The sequence below is a fragment of the Falco punctatus genome, assembly GCF_963210335.1.
Source record: "Falco punctatus genome assembly, chromosome: 1".
NCBI classification, from domain to species: Eukaryota; Metazoa; Chordata; class Aves; order Falconiformes; family Falconidae; genus Falco; species Falco punctatus.
Window position 1 is genome coordinate 18506424 of NC_137580.1, and position 25598 is coordinate 18532021.

At 40.4% G+C, this 25598-nt stretch overlaps 1 protein-coding gene across 2 annotated transcripts in view; it reads right to left on the minus strand.

Moving 5' to 3' along the window:
- Positions 1–1170: 1170 nt before the first annotated feature.
- RASGEF1B (RasGEF domain family member 1B) overlaps positions 1171–25598 on the minus strand; it is a 30527-nt gene continuing 6099 nt past the window's right edge. For both annotated transcript variants that reach the window (XM_080399883.1, XM_080399882.1), the window contains exons 2-14: positions 18665–18847; positions 16809–16931; positions 15688–15825; positions 11701–11913; positions 11528–11602; positions 10148–10243; positions 9459–9561; positions 8620–8699; positions 7221–7316; positions 5161–5256; positions 3799–3922; positions 3078–3150; positions 1171–1866 (exon numbers count right to left, since the gene is read on the minus strand). In XM_080399883.1, the coding sequence (XP_080256009.1) occupies positions 1842–1866; positions 3078–3150; positions 3799–3922; positions 5161–5256; positions 7221–7316; positions 8620–8699; positions 9459–9561; positions 10148–10243; positions 11528–11602; positions 11701–11913; positions 15688–15825; positions 16809–16931; positions 18665–18841 (1419 nt within the window). In that variant the 5' untranslated portion in view covers positions 18842–18847 and the 3' untranslated portion in view covers positions 1171–1841. The remainder of the gene's footprint in view (positions 1867–3077; positions 3151–3798; positions 3923–5160; positions 5257–7220; positions 7317–8619; positions 8700–9458; positions 9562–10147; positions 10244–11527; positions 11603–11700; positions 11914–15687; positions 15826–16808; positions 16932–18664; positions 18848–25598) is intronic.

Genomic DNA, 25598 nt, shown 5'->3' on the forward strand with positions numbered 1-25598 from the left:
CTTAGTTGCTGGCTGAGGTTAAACCATGACAAAGAGGTATACACCATCTTCCCCAGCTTTTTATATACACTAAGTTCTACCTGTAAGCTTCAACAACGGGGGAAAGACACAGAGGGGAAGATGGGAATGACCTCACCTGAAAGCTGGGAGGCAAGTCCATGAACTGCAAAAGCAGTATTCTCTTTTCAAAGAGTCACCCTCTTCTTTCTCCTTCACCCTAACTCAGTGAATGGGAGAGGCAGAGAGGAATCCTCCTCCACCATCAGGGCTCAAGGCCCTGGTACTGGTGCTCATGGAACATGTAACTCAGTGACTTCCAGCACCTTGCACCAGCAAACAGGCTGTAGTAAAGGACAGTATGCCTGTTAACAAAGGCTATTTCAGCATGTTCTTAGAGACTTCAAAGATTAAATACTTGCCTGAAAAGGCATGGACAGACATAAAAAACAGCTTACCTGAAAACTCGAGAGATGCAGTGCAACAAATAGACATATTTATTCTTTTTTCTTTTTTTTTTTTTTTTTTAGTAACAGTGGCAGGATAATTGCAAATTCCTTTTTTCGTGAAGTATGTGCTTTTGCTTTGTGATTTTGCATCCAGGGTGATCTACAGCTACAGTTTCTCCCCCCGCCCCCCCCGTCCATTGGGTTCTTCCTAGGGTAAATAGACTGACTAAGTATTCAGAGCTACTTCAAACTTATTAGATGTGTAACACAGTGAACTACTTCACAGTCATAAACATAATCCATAAAGCAAACACATAGGGATACTGTTTTGTTCACAGCTGTAGTAGAGAAGAAGCCTCATCTTTTTTTTCTTTTTGGCATCTTTCCGTTTCAGTCAAAGTGGGTTATGTTCTTCACTGTTATCCTTTCAAGAAAAGCAATTATAAAAATGACTTAATAAAAACATACTTTTGTACTTCAATGCAGTTTGTACACCAATTTCTCCAAGACTATTCTAGAAAAGTCAGCATATTCAACCTAATATAAGAAGGTCAAGTATGGAAAATTAGAGTAACAAAATTGTATAGTAAAAATAAGAATATCTGTAGTATGTAGTAGTTAGTTGTAAACAACTGAAACAAAGGAAAAACCTCCCACGAAGCTGTAAAATAGTCCAAGCTATACAGCTACTATATTTTTGTAGAAGGTGTTTTCTACCACAGCCTTGATTTTTATTACTTTTTATTTTTTAAATAACTTAGAATAATAATGAGTTTGCCTACCAGCAGCCAACTCAAAAACATAATGGAAAAAGAAAAAAAAAACCAAAAAACGCAGCCACCATTACAGTGGCGGGGAGAAACTCTTCCCAGCAGCCAATTTGTTGTTTTCAGTCCTTTCCCTTCTTAGCAATCCTGATCAGGCAAAGTTCCTGGCTATCTTCAGCTTATTAGAAATGGCAGTTCTTCAGCGTAGACTTGGGTTTCACTGAAAGGAATGGTTGATTTTTTCCCCTCCATAATCTACTACCAACTCTACAGTGTCTTTGTAGCAGCAAGCTGCAGCAAGAGGACAAGGAAAAATATTCCATCCAGGTGTGAAATGATTCATAGGTGGCAGAGAGCTCTTCAAAGGATTCTGTCAGTGCTGTCCTCAATCAATACTTTAGTCTGAATCACAGCCAAGTGGGCTGTGATTTTATCTCATCTGTCAGATGTGAGAAGCTGCCTGTTTGTTCTTGAGTTAACTTGTTTCATCGTTGCTGACACAATATCCCAACTGACTGCACATTTTTCATCACTTTGAATGCCACTCAGTGTACAGAAAAACAAACCAAGCCATGCCCCCTGGTAAGCCACATAACAGCAACAGCAGAAACAGCAGCCATCTTGTGCACTAGACTCTGCCCAGAAGTGCTGACCTGAAAGGAAGAGGGAAATTGTAAATAAGTAAAGACAGTCATTAGGATGATGTAAATCTTCTCAGACAGCTTCAGAGGGCCTCAGATAAGGATTCTGTGAAACCGAGGTTTGTGTTATCACAGATTTTCAAGCTCAGAGTCTTTGACCGTCTATCTTGCGACTCTTGTGTAATGCAGAGTATCTGTGCACTGATGTGAGTAACTCTCCCTTTCTGTCCTCTCCCCAAAATAACTGCGATTAATCAGATGGAATTGTTACATCTCCTTGTGGTATGCCAGGAAAAAACAACATGGACTGAGAAGAATCCTTAGGGCTGTGGTGTAGGGTTGTCTCTGGTGCTGCAGAGTGGATCAGAAGAGTTGGGATTTCATATCCATGGGATCCTCTAAGTGTTAATGTACCACTGCCTGCAGCAGTGACAAGAACACCTGGCTAATGGTGAGTCCTTGGGATATTGGTTGTTTTAATACTAAAGTGAAGGTATGGCTTAGGGGTGAAAACAGAGACTACTCATGTACCTGCTTAGTTCTGTGTCTCCATCTATGTACCCGGTTAGTTTTGTCTGCTGCCACGAATTCAGCTTTTTTTTTTTTTTAGAAAAAAGTTGATAGGCAAAGCACAAGCTAAAACACTCCCATAATGGTTCATGTATCCTTCCGCAATTAGCAAAATGAAAGAGGTGATGAGGCTGTTCAGCCAGCAGCAGAAGAAAAGCCAAAACCAGGATTTTGTCTGATTTTTTTTTCCTAGCCTGAACTCTACATTCTTACCTGGTTTCATCAATGCATTTGCCCCAGAGTGATCTTTGTGCAAACCTCATCCCTGTCTGAAAGGCTAGGTGCATAAAGGGATGCAATAGCTGCAGAAATGTCTGCTCGGAAACCAGAGTGCTCTGTATAGTACTGATAAGGAAGTAGAGATTTCTTTGAAGTTTAGAAAGTATTTTTTCCTACACTGACAAACACAAGAAATCAAGATACAAAATTACTTATTCTAATTCCCATCCCCTAAGGGAGAAAAGGCTTGAAAGGGTTTAAGATAAAGACTGACTGTTCTTTTTTCCAAGAGTCCCAGATTGGAGGGGGGATTTACACTGATGCTGTGCCCCATCTGTTGAAACATGTAGTGTGCCATTTGGTTTTAACTGTTTGATGCTTGCTCTGTATCCCATTCTCTTTACTTACTGATGCGGGTAACCTTTGACACAAACCTTAGTGTCTTCCATCTGTCCTTTTCAACGTGATTCTCAGGACTTTCGCTCTCATAGGAAGCCAAGTAAAGTGCTGCAATCAGAAGCAAATACAATATGTTAGGCCTACTGGCATTTTAAGATTTGTTCTCCCTGGAGAGTGGACTGAAGTTAAATGAAGCAGGCTTGTATTATCTATCTCTCAGATTAGGGCTCCAGAATCCCATTAGGAAGTATAGCATTGCTTATAATAACCTCCAGACAAGGCTAACGAACAGCGCATGAGTACAAAGACTACCCTGAGGGGGGAAAGAAACAACTAGCGAAAATGCAAAAGCACAAGGGTGAAAGTAAACACTCAAAAGAAAAAACTGAGCCCAGGGACATGGTGCTTTATAAGCAGCCAGCAAAACCCCCACTTTCTTTCTCAAGCAGCACCCTTTAGTGTAAAGCACCCGGAAAGTCCATATAAACACACTTCAGATGATATTTTGTAGGGACCACATTTTTTTCATTCCATTTCAGAGAAAAGGATAATGTCAATTCTTACAGACCAAGTGCACATAAAAAGAAAAATTGTACTTTCTTTCTCACTTGTAAGGGAAAAGCATTTTTTACTTGCCCAACAGAGATGCCTCAGGACAAAGTCTTTCTTTACTGTAAGGAAGCAACAACTTAACATGGAGAGAAACTAAGCAGCAGCCAGTGACACCAGACCTGCAGGAAGCCCATTGCTCCTTACCATCATCACTGAAGACTGGGACAGTGAGCAAGTACTGCAGAATCTTCCGATCCCTTTCAAAAGGACATTCCACTTGCTTCCACGTCATAAATTCACTGACTTGTTTCGCCAATTCCCAAAATTTCTGTCAGAATAGAACAGAAAACAGAAGAGGTGCTATATATTGAACAGTACTATTTACCCTGAGCATTTTTTTTTTTTTAATATATATATCCTGGTTTTAAGTCCAAGGCTTAGATTCTCCCCAGCTTTTAAGCTAGAATTGAATGTGATCTGACTCACAACTCTGCTTCTAACTTCTACATTTCTGTTTCAAACTGGGATGACTCCCCACCCCTCCACCCTGGTAAAATTATTGTTATTTATGAGTATAAATAGTATATCATGATCTGCACTCAGTTGCTTTTCAAGGAGCTGATACCACTCCTTATGCCCAGCTTTTCACTTTGATTATGCTCATTCTTGTTTGTTTTGCAGTGAAATATTTAGGAATTTTCACATCAAAAGTGTCTAGATGCTAAATACTGAAATTTTGAAATCCAGATATTCCATTTTAGTTACTTAATCTGAAATGCTCAATTTTCTTGCTGGAAATTCATGCCAAAAAACCACATTCCCCACGCAGGATGTTGATGTCATTAATTGATAAACTCTTTCAACTGAAGTTTAACATGCCTCAAATGCACATGGATTCCTGGAGTAAAAGGTTGTTCCAGATCATCACATAGTCTAGAGCTTTAGAAACAGGCTAATTCAGGCCAATATCTACAAATGAAGCGTACTGTAATTTTGTGCAAGTGACCTAGGCTTCTTGAAAGCTGAAAGCACCAGAAAACAAATTATTGGGTAATCCACACTGTCAGATAACAAGCGTGAAATTGGAGGCAGAAGAACAATGAAAGACAAGGGGGTCCTTCACTGCTGCTCTATCACATGTCTCTTCAGAGATAATCTGTACTTTTATGTACAAAAATACTGCATCTATATCTTGACAAAGGATGAACTTTTACATATGGAATTCAAAAACAAGCTCTATAATAGTAATTTGAATGATTCTGTCATTCAGTATAATAAACCTGTGCGTTGAAATATTCAGATGGATTTGAGCACTGAGAAAAAGTTGTTACTTTTTTCCCCACTAAAAAATTGTGAATATCAAAAGGGTTTCTATAAACACTCCATCTTCAATAAAACTGCTTTTTCCTGACTACCTCCCAGCTCCTGTGAGAGGTGACAGACACACTCAAATTCCAGTCTAATTTTGCTCTTCCAGAATCCAGCGGAAGCTGAACCATCATCTGCTTCAGTTTTCTGTTAAAGGAGCTGACCCTGTATCAATACCCCATTCAGTGCTCTACTTACTTCAAAATTGACATGACCATTTGGAAGACGATTGGCACAACCTTCATTGAGGAAGTAAATATCTTTGATCAAGAGGCTGAAGAAAGGTATTACGATCTAAGGAAAGAACAACATTATTCTCAGTCTGGTGCTGAAATCAAAACATAATGCTCTACAAGCCAAGTGGTACAAAAGGTAAGCAAAATACCAAGGACTAAGATCTGATCATGACACAAAAATTCTGCATTCACTATGTTTTGAAATATGTGATGTTTCTCTATAAAGGAAGTCCTCACTTGGATGGTAAGCTAATCCTTATGGTTTTATTTCCAGCTTTGTGCCAACCTGCTTCCATTACCTTGAACCCTTCTTGGCACGTAGCTCCCTCAAGGTCACAATTAAAGTACCTGTTGGTACTCCACTGCTTGTCAACTGTGGCTATGAGGCGTGTTTAGAACAACAATATACCTAATTAATTTAATTTCTGTGTCATGTCCCTCTTGTTTTCACTTTCTCATTCTTCCTTGCAGATTCCACAACATAAGAGCTCAGAGATGCCTACTTCTTACATGTAATTCCTGCAGGGTATCTCTTAGTGCAGCTTTTCCTCTTGACAGGAACTTGCTTGATGAGGGGAGATGCATGTTAAAGCACAGCATGGAAAATATGGGGCTAGCAGCACAAATGGCTTTCAAACTACTATTCCCCAAACTCATGCAAGAAATTGAACCTTGGCACTCACTGGCTCAAAATGAAGAATTTCCTGCCAACTGAACAAATCAAAGTATTTTTCCTTGGAGAATGTTGGAGCATTCTCACATTCTTAAAATGTCTGTATTTTAATCTGCATCCTATAAAAATTTTCACAGCTGCACATCCTTGTTGCAGCTGGGGCTAAAACAAATATCACTTATCGCTGTTTCCATGGAAGACTTTACTGCACCATTTCAATACCTGTAAGTTCTTTCTCTCAAATCTTAAAACTCACTTTTCTCTGAGAAGAAGTAAGCATCTTACATTTAAGCTTCTGGTGCTTTGAATGATACATAAACAGATCCTTAGGACTCAGAAAAATAATCCTCATTTTTATTTACATGTATATAAAAACAATATAGACCAGTAGACTGCACATGGATCTGCTTCATCATTCCTGGTAGTTTATTCTATGAGCACAAAGATCAGGTTTATTAAACATAGTATGAAATCCTAATATTAAAAGCAGTTGATGAGCAACTGCTTCTAAGCAGGAACACTACAAATAGCTAGGAAGCTATTTGGCTTCTTTCCACAAGAATTACAACTGAGATTCTACATTAATGTGTGACCAAATCCAGTTTATTTCTCAAAGGCTTATTTATTTTAAAGAGTAAAGAAAGATGTCACCTCTACTAAGGCATAGCTCACAGCCAGTCTTGAAACTGGAAGGGGGATTTTAATATACACAAACACCTGATTCATCTCACTATTTCCACTAAAAAAATGCATAGTATATTTAAAGCTTATCTAAAACTGTACACAGGAAGGGGAATCAACAGAATTTAGACAGAAGCTCTGTCTAGATTTGAGTTTTAGAATACCTTTTCTGAGTAAATTTTAAAGCTTTTCCACCCTCAACCACAAACCACTTAAAACTGAGCACAAATAGCAGCTAGAAGGACAAATTAGTAGCAACCTCATTTCAGTCCTTAGCCTTTCTATCTGTATTACTGGTTTGTCAGATAAAGCTCTTTGTCAAAAAAGAAATGAGCTGAGGCAATGTACTTATTTTATTTAAATAATCAAAGCAATCACCTAATGTTTGCAGCTTTCAGTCAGCTCCAAGCTGAACTGGCAGACCTAAGATGGTAATTTCCATTGAGCCACCTGGTTTCCTCAAATATTCCATTTACTTTCTCTGTAGCTTACAGGTAGTATTTAGACATTCCTAGTAAAAAGGGATTAAGTTTTGAAGCTTTTTATTCTTTTTGAAAGCCCACCAGGGGTAGAGTTGATGAGATTCAGAATCCCAAGACAAAAGCTTACCACGCAACTTAAGAAGCACACTTCATTTTTGCCCGCTGCCAAGTCATTTGTAAACGTACCTTCTCTCTGTTGCTATGAGCTGTCAAGGACCTTTGAGCGGCTCCACGCAGAGCAGTTCGGTAATTATAAAAATTGCTAGAAGGGTCCATCTGATGCTACGAGGCATGAAAAAATGTAAATAATGAGCTAGTGTCATCACCGCACACAATACTTTTTCACTTCAGCAACTATTTTAAAAAGCAAGAGGTCTGCTGAACAGCACCACAAATACAGCCTTTTAGAGGACTGCAGTATCCCTTTATCTGTTCGTTCAATCAGAAGAGAACTTTGTTTTAAAAAACGTTCACTCAGCACAGCAAAGGATCCAATACAAGTCAAGGGGCAGGAAAGCAATGGCAGGCTTCATGGACCTCCTTTCTCTCTCTGCAAAGGAGGTAGCTCAGCTTTAATTCAAAAACCAAAATCATGAAGCTACGGTAACAGTGGTCTTGGCACTAATATTCTGCTCTTCCTAGTACGCAGGTTTCTCAGAGCTGATTCATTTGCAGTGGCAAAGTAAGATCAGACACCTAAAGCTGTTAGTGCCCCCACCTCATTGCTCCAAGACTGACTGCTGCACCTCAAGGACTAGGATGACTGCATGGCTCACAAAGCACATCCTTAACCAGCAAAGTCCAGCCTGCACGATAAGGTCAAACGAAATAGGGCTGTAATTTTAAGAGCAACTTCCTGAGCTGTGCAGCCACTCTTAACACAAGGAAAGCTATTTCCCACCCAAGGGTAGGTGAAGGAAGTGTGAGGCAGCTACAGCCATCCAGTTTTCATCTGTTGTCATAACACAAGTCAACTGTCCTGATGATATTAATAAACATTTCATGCTTGCGTCAAATACAAAACATTACATTTTCTTTATCTTACTAATAAAGAAGCTGAATTAACCAATTTCCATTTACAGCAGGATAATAACTTGTTGGTAAATAATCTGTTGGGTAAATCACAAACTCATACACTGCTGCACCTACATGATCTTTGACAAAGGTCTCTGCTACCTGAAGGTAAGTGGCAATCAATTAGTTCAAGACAAATTTCTCTGAAAGGGCAAGGCAGCCACCTTACAGCTCAACTTGATTTTCAAAAGGCAGAACTCCATTAGGTCAATCCACACCATCCCTCTCAAGTACATCTCCCTTTCAAAAGGTTACCTACATTTTTTTTAAAAAATAATTCTTAGGAGGTGGGTTTGGGAATTCAAAAAACCTGACACTACTTCAATTTCCTCCTTCCAAATCTAAAAAGCACAAATCAGCTGAACAATTTTTATTACATCATCTAGAATTTCCATCAAGAGCACAAACATACTAAATTCAACATATCATAATGAAGCCAAACTCGCATGTTAGAGCAGTGAAAACTAAAATGCTATTAATAGCCCCATGTCCAAATATTGGCCAAACTTACCTCAAGAATATCAAATTTGGCTGTCTTCACTTTTGCCCAAGTTTTCTTTAACCGAGACACAGGACTCATGTTCATGCCCGCTTGATAAAAGACAGAGAAATTGTTGGAGTATTTAAAAAAAAAATATATTTCAAGTAGCTAAGGCTAGTAAGTGTTTCTAAAGCAAAGGAGCTATTAATAATAACAAGTATTTTCCACAGAGCTACTCAGAAATCAGACTCATCATTTTCTTGAAATTCCAATGTTAAAAACAACTTCGGAAACAAAATCAACATCTCTTACAGAATGAAAGCTCTAAAAAATGATATGACATTATTTAACGTGGTTTTAACAAAGTATGAATATACAGTAGAAAAGTGCAAATTAGTTTTCTCAACACTGTCTCTTACATATTTCATTGTAAATTACACGTATTTATGAAGTTTTCACATTTCAAATTTAAAAAAATATTCCCAATATTTTCCTATCAGATCTAAAATTGATGTGGAATTTTTACACCACTAGGACACTCATGCTGCAACAGAAACAACGGTAGACATCAATCTTCCATATTACATGAAGATTTTTTGTTCCAATCAAGCACTAAAGTTGGTTTCAAAAAGTGGGGATTCAGAACTTTGAACAGCTGCAATAAAAACTTTGTTTTTCTGTAATTTACACTACAGCAGTAAATCATTCCTTACACACATGACGCTACAATAACACTGAACAATTGTCCACCGCTTCTCCTCCTAACTTCACACTGCTGAGCATGCTAAGCAGGAGATTTTTGTATAAAGCACTGTGCTTCCTTTATCCAGATTCAAACAGGGACAAAACATCTCGGGACACATACTTACAAATGATAGCCATTAAGGAGTTAAAGTTGCCAATGTTAAAACATTCCCGTGCCACATCAGTGAAATATTCTATCACCCTTGCTCTGTGCTTCTTCTTCACAGGCTGCAAGAGATGCCATCAGAGTGTTACGCTCGGCAGGAAGAACAGCACTCTGACCCACCCCCAAAAGAAACACCACCCTGGTTAAAAGTCCTTTCCACATGTACCACAACTGCATACTAGGCTTTACATGTACAGGAAGCCACACTATTGTGTTCAAAAGCCCTCAGGACAGCAAAGACAACCCAGATACCAGGCAGGTAGGGAGCAAGGACAACAAGTAAAGAGGCTCTGCCAAGAAGAGCACGAAGAACAGCAGCACAGAGGAGAGAAAAGATACCTCCATTCGTAAGGGGCATTCACAGGAAAGAAGGACAGGCAGATGCACTTCTGTGCCAAGAAGGGCTAACCCAGCATAACATCACCACTGTGTCACATGAACAAGGCTGAGGCACAAGCATGATGCTGAAAATATGGAACTTTTTTCTTCTTCAGCTCTGCACTGACTTCATCTGCATGTGAATAAGTACAGAGCTGAGAGAATGAAAAATCAAAGGGCGCACTGAAGGGGCAACAAACCTGAAAAGGCTTCACAGTTTTAGACAACTAGATTAAATAAAACCTTTTAGCAGAAAAAGCCCCAGCTCACCATACAGATTTCTGTTGCAACCAAGTAACTGAGCCTGTTAAACCATTCCACATAGGCTTCCAGATTCCGGGTCTTCTTTCGATTTCCGTAGCAGCTCTGCAGACAGAAGAATAGCAGATTTTAGTGTAATCTTAATCTTTTCCCTGAGAGAGACCTTTTGGCTTTCCATCTTGCCACCCCCAAAAACTATCAAGTAACCAGGAATAACTCAATTACCTGAAGTCATGTAAAGCTTAAAAGGAAAGTAGCAGGGATAATATTGAGCACGAGTAAGTTCTTCCTGAGCTGTTGGCTCAGTAAAGCACTCAGGCAGGCATGCTGGAATCCCACCTGCTGTAAGCCCTACAGGGATGCTTTAAGGACTTAAGATAAACTTATGCAAACAATCAAAGCTAAGTATCTGCTTAAAGCTTCCTTGAATATGAGCACTGTTTCAGTCCTTGCGCCTGTCCCACTGATACAGCAGAGACAACACTACAACCTCTGCAAGAGCAGATGGGAAATAGAGGCCAGACCATTTCACTTGGCACATTATGTTCAGTTGTTGATGCCAAATTAACATTCTGCATCCTAACTGGGAGATCGGATCTACCATTTTGATTGGATTCTCCCTTTCCTAACCAGCGTTGTTTGTTCGGTAGTGTCTTGGAATGACTCTCACACATCTCAGGGTTGTCTAGAAAGGGGTAGGCAGCAGTTTTAGTGATCTCTACCTACAAAATAATTTTCAGAGACTGTCTGACTGAACATCAGATTGTAAGCTTGAGTCATTCTATTCTGTTTGTCAGTTCTAGGAAGGACAGTAATTCAAGTTTTAACTGCCTGACTTTAGTACAGTTTATTTACAGAGTAAAGATGACATAAGTCATCCTGAAAGCAGCACTCAGGGAGATGACAACTCTAGCAGTTAGTTAAAAATACTGTGTCTTTGCCCTTCATCTCACATGAATCTAGAGCTCACTGCCCCCTTTTTGTGATGTGTGCTCTACCTGCAAATTGCCCCACTTGCCAGTTTGCTGCAAAGAGTTCAGTTTACTAAAAGAAAGAATGGATGTTGAAAATGAGTAACGTAAAAGCCAAAGTTAAATTCAGCTTCTTCCAGCTGCAGACCACATAGGTGGCCTGGAGAAAACATTCACAGGATTAAGTTCTCTGTTAGCTTTATTTAAATCAATTTGTTGGCTGAGCTCCAGGAGTTGTCCTCCAGAAAGAGAAAGTATCAGCAAATTTTTAAAGAGGAATACTAAAGCATTTTCACTATAAAGCTTGTTTCTGCTGGTCCTCATTTATTACTGGACCTCACTTCCAGCTCATGGGGCACCTGAGCTCCAGGATGGTAAATGCTGCATTTCAGAGCTGCTCCAGATCTGCTCTAATTACCTTGTCATTATCCAAACGATCCTTTTGCACAAATGCCTGGACAAATTCTTCTGGTCCAATATAGTTGAGTCTCTCCTAAATAAAGCACAAAAGCAGCCAAGTCATATCCTATGTTAACATGCATTTCAAAAAGAGGGGAAGGATGGAATCATGTTCGAAGTATAACAACTCACAAGCTCTATGTGTGTCAGCTGCTGAGCTAACACATAGGGATCATTGCAGACTGTGATGATGTCCCTCTGGATGGACTGGGGCTTGGTCTTCAGAACCGTGAGGCGATCTGTAGTTGTGGCATTAATTTTTGCAAGTACTTCCTCATACTGGCTAACAGTGGCGAGCTTCCGAATCAGGTTCTGGAGGAGCTGCTGTATGTTCTTCCGATACATCTGTCATGACATGAAACAATTGGGAGACATTTTCAAAACGTAAGAAGACAGTATTAAAAGTCTGCATGACACCAAACCAGTTTGATGCTGATATATGTATGTGTGGTCAACTTGAAGATATGCTCTACTGTGTGAGTTTCCAATATTGGGATTTCATCAGACCAAAGGGAATCCAGCTGAGGATTTAAACACTGACTGTCTCAGAGATTCAGTAGTGACCCAGTTAGCTCAAGGAACAGCAGAAAAGACATGCGCTATGTAGTGCATGAAAAGTAAAGTACCACCAATCACTGGACAAAATACAAGAAATGAAAATACACTATTTTCTCCTGACTAAGACCACAGAAAAACCACTATATGCTCATTCAATGATGAAAAAAAGGCCTGCTTCCCTCTGGAGTAAATCAAGAACAATTTCACTGAAGTCAGAGTTAAAACTTCCAGTAAATCTGAGAAAAAGGAGAAGATAATAAAACTATCTTGCTTTTCTTTCCACGCGGCAGTTTAAGTTAAAAGGAGTGACAAATTTAAGTAGGAGCAGGACTCAAGTCTTAAGTAGACAGATCTGTGTAACTGACCCCAACGTGGTTACTCTTCCAAATTCTAGATACCATCGTAAAGCCATTAAAGCAAACCCAAATGGCGGAAAAAAGGAGCATCCAAAACCTACCAGCAGCACAGCATAGTGGGATCAGTCCAAGGCAGGAATGTTGCCTGTATTCTAATGAATTCGTCATTCCCTCCAAAGCTGCCATTGATATGGATTTCCAAATTTACTCAAATACAACAGCACTATCTTGACTCAGACTAATTTTTGAAGTCAGTTGTGTTCAACCAAGGCTGAATTTGTTGTTACTTGGTAAAGAATTGTTTTCTGTTTACATGTATTTTGATTTTCTAGACAAATACACAGAGCATAATATTTCACCAGAGTGGGTGGGGAGAGACTAGGAGGATCTCAAGCTTTTAAAGAAAAGGAACTACATTTTCCTCAGGAAGGCACAGAAGTATTACTTCAGGTGCTGCCCTTCCATAAACAGGTGTTGGGTGACGCACACCCTGACTTGCTTCACTGACCCATTCCCTCCAAATTCTTTGAAATTCCTTGTAAAAGAACTTTACAAAGTGTTTTGTTGCCCAGCTGGTACATCTAAAGTTTTCAGGATGAATTCTGGCTGCTGATGGAATTCACGTAATAGTGGGGATGGAAATCACGCCAGTGGGTTAAGGTTCAAAGCAAAAAAAATAAACTTTGCCTGAATTTATGGTTCATGTTGACCCAGAACTGACAGCAAGATCAGGGAGAAAATGGGTGAAGATAAAAAGTTGAACCACCTAATTCTGGTCAATCTGCTTCTGTAGCTGGAAAACCCCGGAGAAAAGGCAAACTGGCACAGATACCCTCCAAACCAGAACAAGAAATCAGGAATTAGCCCACAGTCAGTCTCACTATATGATATCATGGTGGAGGAAAATAAAAATAATAATAAAAAAATTTTTAAAAAAGGTCAGTGCAACGCTGGGCTGCACATCAAAAGGCATCAGGATACAGCACGTGGTTTTGGTCTGACTGCATACACTCATCAAGTATTTCATAGAAAAAGCCATTGATAAATGTTTATATGGAACTAATCAGGAGATGAGAGGCAATGGCTAATGGGAATGTTTCCAAAGATATAACTTGAAACAAAGGTCAGTTAAGTGGTAAAAGGCATCAGAACAACTGAGAAATATCTCATGTGTGTGATGCCCTATCAGGATATAGAGAGGGAAAACATGGAAGGAATAGAATTAAAATGAGGGAGAAGGGTGGGTGGGTGTGGAAATAAGCCCACCAAGGTTTTTCCAAAGACATTTTTTTGATGGAGCAATATGTTAGTGTAGTGAATGATTTTAGATGGACTCTTGCTGATAGCTCTTAATAGTACTGGAGCACAATAATTTGGGAAGTGGAATAAGAAGCTACAAGTAGAAGAACTGTAGTGAACAGGAACAGGAAATACTGCTTCTTTTGTATCCTTCAAGGCAATGATTCACAAATCTAAACAAGGTCTATAGAAAAGCAAGGTCAAGGAAGTTGCCATTTTACTGTTACAAGCAGTTCACAATAACGCAAGTCAATTTACTGCAATGCTTGCTTTCCCTTTGCCTTTCTAAAGGAAATCTCAAAGTAAAAAAAAAAGCTCAAAGCTAGAGCTAGAAAATTTCTACAGTTGCTGCCAGAGTAGGATTGCTTCCTAGTGCTCATTTTCTAGCAGTTTGTACATCTGCTTTTCCCTTCAATAGATGATTTCACTGTTTAAACTGTCTGTATTGCCAGAAACTTCGTTGTAGACAACTCTTGCCTGTTGCCATTTCACTCTTGCATCCACCAACTCAACTTCCTCCAGGATAAACAGTGTTCGCTCTCTTTTTGTGCCAATGTTTTTTTTTTTTCAAGTGGATGTGAGTCCTCAATCTTATTCCTTTTCCTTGAACTGAACTTCAGTTCCCTGTCTTCCTATTAAGAATACCCAGGAACAAAGCAACAGGGCAAGGTGCCTCCTGGCATCTCCACAGTGAAGGTAAACCCACTGCCTCTCCAGACTCCAAAGTCCCCTCCAACTATCTTGGACAACTCTAAGCTTGCCCATCGAATTTGGTATCTTTTTCGTTTGCATTTCGCACTGCATCTCACTCTCTCGTCCCATCTTCTTTTGTCCCTCTCCTCTGTTATATCATCAAAATGTATTTCAGCTTCCCAGTTTAGATTGGTTCTCTTCCAGCATTGTTTACAGGCACTCAAGATCTTTCCAGGCCTTTGGCAGTGCTTGCAACTCCTTCTGGTAAAGCTTACCTACATGCTTCTTAACATGCCATTTGCTGCCTCGTCCATATCATTATTCAAAAGCTTACATAAGGAACGCCAGCCCCTGAGGAACATCAGAAACACGATGCCATTTAGCAATTGCTCTTTGCATTTATAGTTCTTCCAAATGCCAGCTGTTCCAGTGCCTTTTGTAATCTTAGTATTAGGCCAGCTACATATGATCTGTTTACTGAAACCTTGCTAATTGCCTTTCCTCTAAGTGAATGTAAGTGTTGGCATTTGGCTGAGTTTATTTCAGTACTCATAAGACAGGCATCAGTTAAGCATCAAAATATTTCATAATACCTCTGTGAAACTTTACTTCCACCTGAGAACCAGGATTTAGAAAAAGGTCAAGTGATTTCCTTGTGTGCTCTATCCAGAGGAAGAAATATGACAGACTTCCTGAGTCTGTATGTGATGCTTTAAGCTCAAAACAATTCTTCCTGGTCCAATCTTCTTTCATAAACTTTTACCCAAACCTGCTATAACTCTTCCATTGACCTACAGGTCAGAGGCCCAATTCCAACACACCTTAGTCACGCAAATGAAAAAAATTATCAACATTAGTAGGGTTTTCTCAGATATGCAAAGTTTCCCAGCATCTTATCCAGCTTCTTCCAAGCAGAATCACTACAATGAAAAATACTAACATCCACGAAGTTGCATCTGTCTGCACAATATGCAATTATATTAGGTGTTTAGGGATGGAGTGAACCTTGTTTATGCTTTGAAAAGGATGTGCTTATGCTGTGTGGTTTCTTCATAGGCCTAGGTACCAGAGAGAACTTTTTGCCTACCAGCACCTTCATAATAAGTTAGCTTAGCCATCCAGAGCCTTACTATGTTGTTAAAAACAAACCTGCAATATCAAAACATTAAAGGAATGCCTTTGTATCCAATAGCTTTGTGCACTGACAACTTACCTCATCACCACTAGCTATTCTTTGTGCCAACTCCTTTAAATTCCTCATCATTCTTTCATCTCGGAAATCATAAGGAAATGTCTCTGTCCATTCAGTCAACAACTGTAGGATTTTGGGTGCAATTTTTCGTATGCGGTTCTATTTGAAGGAAGGAGGAAGGTTACATGTAACAGCAATACAACACATATCTAATACAAAGGAAACAGAATTCCCTTCTGAAGGATACTGTGGAGCATAAGGCTGTGAAGGTCAATAAATTTTTAAGCTTAATTTAATTCAGCACTGGATTACAAGCCAGAGCCAATACCCATTGAAGCCAATGAAGAGACTCTCATTGGCTTAACAGACCTGGAAATTAGGCCCCAGGCAGGTGGAAATATTTAGAATGATTCTCCTCGCTATCTGGAGTGTCTCAGTGCAAGACATTTATCAGTATCTCCATAACTTATGGCTATCAACAATGAAAGTGATAAGCTCCAGCTCTGCCAAGCCTTATGCACGCACTTTTATACCTTACAGTGAGAAAGCAGTGCAATTATTCCAATATCTTAATTTAATTCATTCCATTTTCTACTGGAGTGGAGGTTCTATCCAAATATCCACATCCTACCCCCTCTCAACTCTAGACATGGCACACAAAGAAGCATGCATTCCCATTCAAAGGGGCCAGCAATCTAAGCCACTCCACAGACTGTAGCAAGACTGTAGTTTAAGCATACGAGACAGGTCAGTGTAATTCCCGTTGATGTGCTTAATTAATCATTAAGTCTTTACAGTGTTTTGGCATTATTATGGCAAGATGCTGGGAACTCTGAAACAAAAGCAACCACTGCAGGGCCCGTGCAGGATACGCCATTAAGAGCAAGCACTTTTATTTCTGGCCCATGTATTGGTAAAACAAACTGCAGAAGCAGCAACACTCTTCACAGAGGACAGGCTAAGCAGTGTAGAAATTTCCCATGAATGCCAGTGAACAAAGGGTCAAATTCTAGTTGCTTGTATCAGACTTTCAATCTGTTTATTCCTACTCAAGAGTATCCTCAATAGGATTATTTTGTTGAGGGCAAGGTAGAGATATTTGACTGGCACTAAGAGGAGTTCCCTGAGAGTGAGGGTCTTACCTTGTCCAGGCCAGGCTCACTTAGTCTCTGCTGCTCAATGCACAGATGGCAGACCTTGGCCATGAGTTCATACGGATGCATGAACAGGCGTGAACTGAGAAGGAAGGTGAAGATGTATGTCCTCTGCAAACAAGACACAGAAAGTTACCATCAGTTTTATATGTTCTCAAAATGCGTTCCTAACAGATTGGTTCCTAATACTTTACTATGTGCAGAAGAAAACTCTGCACATGGCTGTGCCAAGAGCTATTACTACAGCAGTAAGCATTTAATTTAAGACTTGTCATTGCTCCAGAATCAGTGTTATAAATTCGTGTTTGAGCCAAGTTATGCAAGATTTAACCAAAACAAGGCAGGGCTGGGCTGGTTTAGCTCTCCTATTACACACAGCCTTATTATAAGCTTACTCAGAATAAAACTTCAACTCATCTTTTCTTGCTCTACAGTAAACCTTTGCGAGAGCCATTACCAGATTACATAACTCTTTATAGCCAAACAATGGAAGAAAATTAATGCTGCAAGTCCAAGCTACTTAGAATACCAATCGAGAAATCTTGTCTGCTACCACGTTACTGGTGAAAAGGAAGAGTCTTCAGAAAAAGAACAAAATAGATGCCAGTTGATCAGATTGTTGAGCTGACTTGATTTCACCACATATGCCATCCTTACTATGGTGTGTTTGCCTGTCTGACTTCAGTAAACCCCACACTATGACCTTGTACTTCCTTTAAGAATCCTCAAACACTGTTCATTTCTCATAGTATTGCTTGTCTCCTGGGTGAAAGAAGAGGGAACTACATAGCTTGATTTTACAGAATAAAAATTAGTAATTCATTCTGAGGTTACAAGAGGCTCCTGATTTTGCTTTAATTTTCCATATATCATGATTTGAACTCATTGTGAGATGGATATTCAGAACATCCACTCCACTCCCCATACTGCCAGTAGTTAAGAATCTACAGCACCCACAAGATTCTACAATGTTCTGGTTCTAGGGACTTGGAATAAATCATCATATTTGACCAACTGGTATCTAAATTGCTACATGTTTAAATTTTATATTAAGAATTAACGGTAAGCACTAGCTTAAGCACAGTCCTGTGCTGCTATCAACTCTGACCCAAGTTAAAAAAGATCCCATCTTGGAAACATAAATAAATCTATGACAAGCTGAATATAAGTGGAGTTATGTCTTCAGCAGGAGCCTTTCAATGAGCTGAGATGCAGTTTCATCATCCCTCAGTCATCTCCAACTACCCCCCCTAATCTTTTGGTATTTTTTGTGTTTTCTAAGAATTATAGGAAATGTCTCAATGCACGGATGCGTCTAGATAGGCCAAAAATTCTCAGATAACAAATGTCCTGTTCTCATGTCCAGTCTGTGCTGATTCTGAACAGTGTGATACTAGTTCAATGCTTCAATTGCTAATCGCAAGATACATGTGGACCTCAGATGAGCAATGGGAAATATGCATAAAATCTGTTTGTTTTTAAACTAAATGCATTCATCCTGTCATGCTGGTGGTCTTACCTTTGTCCTCAGCTTACCTGACAGATTTTTAAAGGTCAATGGTACATACAATCCATCAAACAGTAAGCCACACTAGGTACTTACTTCATAAATGAGTCACCAGGGTTGCACACTTCACAACAGGAGTAATCAAGCATTAGACTTCCTAGGTTAGGTCAGTTACTGCATGTGGCACTCACATGAAGCACATGTTTATGCTATCATTCTTGAACCCCCTCCTTAGCAATTTAATGTGACACATTTTGCTTTTGCTGCACACGTGAAAGTTCCCCTTTATGAGATGCATCAGGCCTAGCCACATAGTTAGCTGGGTGTATAGACTTACATCAGGATAGTAATCTACGTTGGGTACCAAGTGCTGGATCAGAGCTTCCAGAGACCCTGACAGGAGGTTGTTGTCGTGGTAACAGAGCCCTCCACAGTTGTCCTCTTTTGACTGATACAGATTCCTGTTGTAGCCACTGCTGTCAAACATAGCTGCAAAGGGAGGTGTCTGTGGCATCCTTTCCTGAGGAGGCACACAAAAGAGATTCAGGATGATTACTAGAAGGTGCAATGTAAGATGCTTCCTACACTCCAGAGCTGTCACGGGTTGATGCAGCCCCCATCAGTGCAGAGGGAGAGAGACTGAAGTGAAGCCCTAAAGAGGTTATGTGTGAGGACAGTCTCCTTATGCAACGTGACAGCCATGTAACTGCAATCAAAACCTCCAATTTCCCAACTCCACCCTAGTAAATCAGCACTGAGTTTTTCCAATTAAACTGTGACAAGTGTGACCCAGGCTAAAGCCTGACACTTCAGCACAACTGTCTCCACCTACTCTCTGAGTGGCTCCACAGAAATCTGGAAAAATATGCTTGTGTATAGTTACTTACCAATGTTGTCCAAGTTTACCAATGATACCAAAGATGTGAGCAGAGCCAGAGATCTGTTAAACCCTCTCTCCAAGTTCTGTGAGAATGTGAAAAATCCAGCCCTGTATTTTCCAGCTTCAGATTTTAATACTTAAGGAAAAATCAAGCAATTCTTCATCAGTCTGTGTCTCAGTGCTTGTGGAATAAAAATGTCTTACCAAGGAAAAGATCAGTCAGTGCTGCAAGCTGTTCAGAGTAGTGGGTGGGTGGTGAGGGGAATATGACCACCCAAGAGCTCTTTTGGTAACAGAGTACTGAAAAGACCAAAAGATAAAAATCTCTCTGATTACTTGAGAGTTGAGTTATACCCTCCTCCCCCCGCCTCCCTCGCCTTCTAGGAGTAGCAGTTCTTGTCAGTTAAAGGAACCTGGGTTTTATAGCCTTGACTGCAAGCTAAGTTTGTGCCCAATTTTAACAAGTATGTGCTGGTTTTAACTCTACTACAGCAGTTACTGGGCTGTGAGTGCTAATGCACCAGTCACATTTGGGGAGCAGACAGATCAAATGCAAAAAGGTATCACGTATTGCTTCCCATCCTCCCGACAACTGGAAGGCAAGGGAGATCAAATTGAGAAGACAATATCCACAGGCTGCCATGCTCGTGTGTTGACAGAGCATGTACGTGTGCCTGAGAAAAGCATTAATGCCTCTGAGCCATCATTGTAAGTGCAGATGCCATTGCTTTTCTCTCCATTGTATCAAATCCTATTTAGGAAAAGGCTCTTTAAAGCCACAGACCTCAGTGAACACCAGCCTTTGAAGGCACCCCATTTTGAGAACAAGTAGTGATGTGACAGCCTGGAGATAAATGGCGTGCGGCCATCTGTGTGCTCCACCACTCAAAACAAAGGACTTTTCAGAGGGAGTGCATTGGAGATGAGAAGCTATTAAGTTATTAGCTAGATTCCTGGGGACCTGAAGCACCACACAGAGAACCACAGACTTGCTGCTGCTGGCAGCAGGTCTGGACAATGGAGGCATTCAAACCAGCACAAAATGGAGGGATTCAGTAAGTAAACAGTAAGACAGAGCCAAAAATGGTTGCAAAGACAGAGAGGGACAGTGAAGAGAGCCTCCCGGTCTACATGACCTGGGCTTATTCCACTTTGTGAGATACCAAAAGAGATCTGCATCAAAATAGGAAAGAGTGAGGAGTCTCCATGTCTGAAAAATTACATTAGTCACTCTATGCAGCTGTTCAGCCAGCGATTCACAGAATCATCATAGAATGGTCTGGGTTGTAAAGAGACCTTAAAGATCATCTAGTTCCAACCCCCTGCCATGGGCAGGGGCACCTTCCACTAGACCAGGTTGCTCAAAGCCCCATCCAGCCTGGCCTTGAACTCTTCCAGGAATGGGGCACCCACAGTTTCCCTGGACAACCTGTGCCAGTGTCTCACCACCCTCACAGTAAAGAATGTCTTCCTAATATCTAACCTAAATCTACCCTCTTTTAGTGTAAAGCCATTATCGGTTTAAAGCCATTACCCCTTGTCCTATCACTACAAGTCCTTGTAAAAAGTCCCTCTCCAGCTTTCTTGTAGGCCCCTTTAGGTACTGGCAGGCTGCTATAAGGTCTCCCTGGAACATTCTCTTCTCCAGGCTGAACAGCCCTGACTCTCTCAGCCTGCCTTCATTCAGTTCCATCCAGCCCAATGAACTGGAAGAGAAGAATTAAGTAAATACACATGCCACAGCATAAGAGCACAAAGTGCAGGACTGAACAAAACAAGGTTCTTGTATGAGAGAGTTCAAACCACTGGGCAGGTGAGGTGCAACCCAACCACGATCATGCTCTGCAACAGTAAAGCATTCTGATACAGACTCTTGGTTTTTCAGGCTCTTTGCAAGGCTAGCAAAGTTTAAGTAACAAAACACTCCAGGAGCTGACAGGAATCTTCTGCAGCATTTCCTAGGTCTTCACACTGTGTAAAGTTTACCATGTTTTATTCACAAATGGCAGACCTGAACAAATCCAAAATGTTCTGCAGCTCACTGGCACTGAAAGATGTTCTGTTTGCACCAAAACTCAGGACTCTTTTGAACTACTGTAGCAAAGCAGCAGTAGTGGATAGCATGTAAACACTGCCAACCACCAAACATTTGTAGTCCTGTGGCTCCCAGGTAATACTCTGCAGAGAAAGTGAGCAAGGCTAGTTTGCATGAGCTAAACAAGTTGACATCAATATTGGCACTAGAAAAAAACCCAGCGTCAGTAGTTGTTTCAACCCAGATCTTGCATTAACCAAAACACCCCAATTCAGGGTGAGGCTGGAATCTGCAGTGGTTTTAGCCAGCCTAGTCCGCAATTAGTTGTGATTTCATATAACCCTCATCACCCAAAGCAGACTCAGGCAGTATCTCATTTCATCAGTGATACAGTGTTTGGGGAAAAACCTCCGCTTCCACCATTCCACTAATTTCTAGCACAGTGAGAACTGGAACAGGTGTGAATCACAGAATGATTTTTCTTCAACATATTTTAGACATTCCCACTATATATTACTGCCCATTAAAATACAAGACTTTTCAGGTCAGCAGGCAATACTTAAATTCTAATAACTAACTCCCAAAGGGAATGAGACCTGTTTGAAGCTTGCAGTCCCCTAACTCTGAGCACAACGGCTACTCCCAGGACCACACGGATCTTTCTTCAGACAAAACTAAATTTGAGACACACAGAGCCTCCCAGTGCCTCAACAAGAGGAAACAAAAATAAATCATCAGGTCATTAGTAGACATACTGATTTATAACAATAAAATAAAATTCCCCAGAGGCTAGCCCCAAAAGGTATGTATTGGCTCACTTGTTTGCTATTTCTGGAAGCTGCTTGACAGAGGTGGTTCAATTCTGCATCAGTGAAACATCAAGTTGTACCAGCTAAGAGATTTTCTGTATGCTCCCTGTTCAGACACTGAGGATTTCGCTTGTAAGAGAACAAGACACAGGACACATTCTCCATGCGATGAAAAGGGATGATATCAAAGTGTGACAGAGATAAATATAGCATAGCCAACAGGATGATTCATACAACACGTGCTTTTCCAGCAGGACTCCTTTATTACCTTGACCTTGACTCTTTTGCTGTATTTTATAAGGAGGTGGAGACACAATGCAGCATGCTTAGTTAACACCAAACCCTGCCTTCAGAATAACCCGAGCGGAACTGAAATTTGGTCACAGAGCAGAATCTGGTCCACAAAGCCTTGACGTATAGAGCAGAAGTGACTTGGGATGTAAAAATATTGATGAACCACAGCAACACAATGTCTGACAAGCAGCAATCAGAAAAAAAGACAGGAAATACGATTCTAGTGAAAAACATCCTCAGAGTTAAAATGGAACTTTTTAACTGGGCTCTGGAAACATTTGGCTATCACTAACACAGAAAACACGTCTCTCTCCTCTCTCTCTCTTTTTTTTTTTTTTTAAAAGAAGGAAAAGAGTGGCTTTTTTTTTTTTTTTTTGGTTAAAGAACCAATTTGAAGGAAAGAGCAATGAAATAATTTCCTGGCTCTACCAGTGATGTTCTCCTGTGACAAAGAGAAGTCGATAACTCTCAGCATTGTGGAAAGAGGAAGAAAAGATTTTTTTATGCATTTAGTATCATTATGGAAAACGTGACATCTTGGGCATTAAGGTCCAAATTCTGACTTTAACTAGCCTCTGACAAAAAAGAAGTCTCAACCTTCCAAATAACAGTATTGTAAATAGAAAGCGCCAGAGCCAAAGACAATGTGCTCAATACCCCACCACTTCCTTGCAGGAGCTGAGTTCCAGTTTGGCAAAACTAAAGGAATCAGATGTAGCTTCCTGGCTGCCAAGTGCTTGTCCAAACCTTTATGTTCAGCAACAGGGAAAAAAAAGCTAAGTTTTCAAGTAGCAACAGTGGAAAATTGCATTGGTTTGTTTTAATTTACATTAAAGAGCTCAGTCTGCACGTCAGGTGTATAAAACAAAAGCAACCATATGGATAGTCATATCCGTTATAGGAGCACCCACTGAGGGGCTCAGTAGTAGCCACAAAAGGTGTCTTTAAAGCCACTGGCAAACACTTTCAGCTCCTCTGCTATGTACGGGTATCTTCCATACTACATCCCTACACCAGAGGAACGGTGACTGTATTTGTTGAGTCCCAAGGCACACCTTCTCATAGAAGATACAAGCCTCAGGTGTGCAATTACATCCCCTCAGAGCTGCTTCACCATACAGTCAGAAACCCCAAATCACATTTAGCAGGTGATTACCACCCCCCATGGTTCTTAAGGCCACTGTTAGAAAATTGAGTTATGGCAAAACAAAAGACTGCTGGGGAAAGGACTAAGAATCTTTAACAGCTTGCACCAACTTCGGAAAGTCTGAGCAAGTCAGAACAAGCTTCGGTTTTAACATCTTGAAAGAAAGGATGGACTAGGTGCTTGCCAGCAACATCCAGCTTTAAGTGTTTCTGAAAACTGTGGAGTATTTTACGCAGTGACCTAGGCTACCCAAAACAAATGCACACCACACAAGAGGCCACCGGTCGCATTCCATACACCTGTGCCTGTTTACTTCGCTCACAAAGCATTTGTTTTTTGCACTGAAAAGTAAAGTGAAATTCTACCGCTTAAGCTATTGAGAAGGAATCTGAAAAACTCCCACACTGGTGTTGAGTACACCTTACTTGCAGAAACAAAGATCACAGAACTATCCCATTTCAAGTCTTCTTGTTTCCATTCTTCCATGAAGAATTTGCCATGCAATTATGGCCATGTGACTTCAGCACCAACTTTGACTTACAGTTCCTTCCCATAAGTTGTCCTCCTTAGAAATACTTCTTATTAACTGTAGCCTGTAAGAGGCCGAGTACAGAATGGTATTTCATACTCACATAGGAGGTGGAAAGAGGAGTGACATGGGCTTTTTCCTGGCTGAAATCCAGAGCAACATTAAGAGCACTTCAGAAGGAATCCACCACAGAGTAAGAGACTAAAACTATCCATAGGTGATACTGCTGGACAGCAACATAACAGCAGAAATACATCTGGCACGCAGCAGAGACCAGTGAATTGCAGACTCTGGCAGGGCAAGCAAAGACCTCAGGAACGCATAACAAACCTGACTGAGCCTTGAGATACTTCTTCATTTTCACTAAAACAGCAGAGGATGAACAATTTCTTAAAGTTCTGAAAAAATTACCCAGGCAACAATAGACTGCAAAGGAAAAAGAATAACCCCAGTAAGCAAAGAACAAACCTGAAAGTGAATTTCAATGAAAGGCATTTTCCTCCTGAACATGCAAAGGAACTCTTTCTTAGTTCTAAAAATAGATCCAGCTGATGATATGGGAAGGTCACATGCAGCACTGCTGACTGATCACTCACATATGAGGACTTTGGCACTTACTAGTGGATCCTGAATCACTCAAAGTCCTTGAATACTGAACTCCAAAAGTGTGATGGATACAAGTACATTTGTGCATATGCTTGGGAGCATTAGGAAAAGTGCAGGAGTTTAAGAATGCCTTGAATTTCTCAAAATCTGCAAGGGTGGAAAAAGGGATCAAAACAAACAAGTCCCTCTTGATGCTGATGTGTTGTCAATCCATGTACCCTTGGCTTAAGCCCCAAGAATCAACTCCCCTTCTTCCCTATGCTCTTCTTCTGTGGGGCAGGAATAACAATGCGAGTCTAACGATGCTGAGCGTGGCTATGCCACAGCATTGCTGCAGTGCCAAGCAAGTACATGCAGGCAAACTGCATCAAGGCAAAAATCCCAACTGCAGGAAAATTACCCGGGCCAAGGTATTCCGGCTTTCCTACCAAAACATATAAAGCAATTTGTCTGTATTGCTGGACACACAAAGGCAGCAACCTTGAAACATGGAATATGAAAAGATCACCACACGTAGAACATACTAGCTTTCTCAACACACTTGTACCTTACCATGATCACAATGCAGCTGAGACTTCCATCTGTAGGTTAAAACTGAGGAGGTCACAATTATTAAAAATATGCTATATGAAGTGCGCTCCATCGCTGACTGATTAATCTTCTTACTCAGTTCACTTCTAAGTTATCTTTTAATTTATGGTATATTTCTTCATCTGGATGATGTCCTTTTAACATTTAAATTCAATTTTTAGTTCAAAATAAGGCTGTTCTATAAATGTGGGGGTTTTTAACCTTATAAATCTTTTTGATAGTCCCATATCTTGCGTTTTTTTCCTGGTTTTAGAGGAGAAGTTTAAAACATGAGCCATAGAGGATAAGTATCTTTTATAAGTGACACGATGGATTAGCACAGCAGTAATTATATGTCACAAGCCACTAGAGATTCTAGAAAAATTCAGTTCATGCTCCAT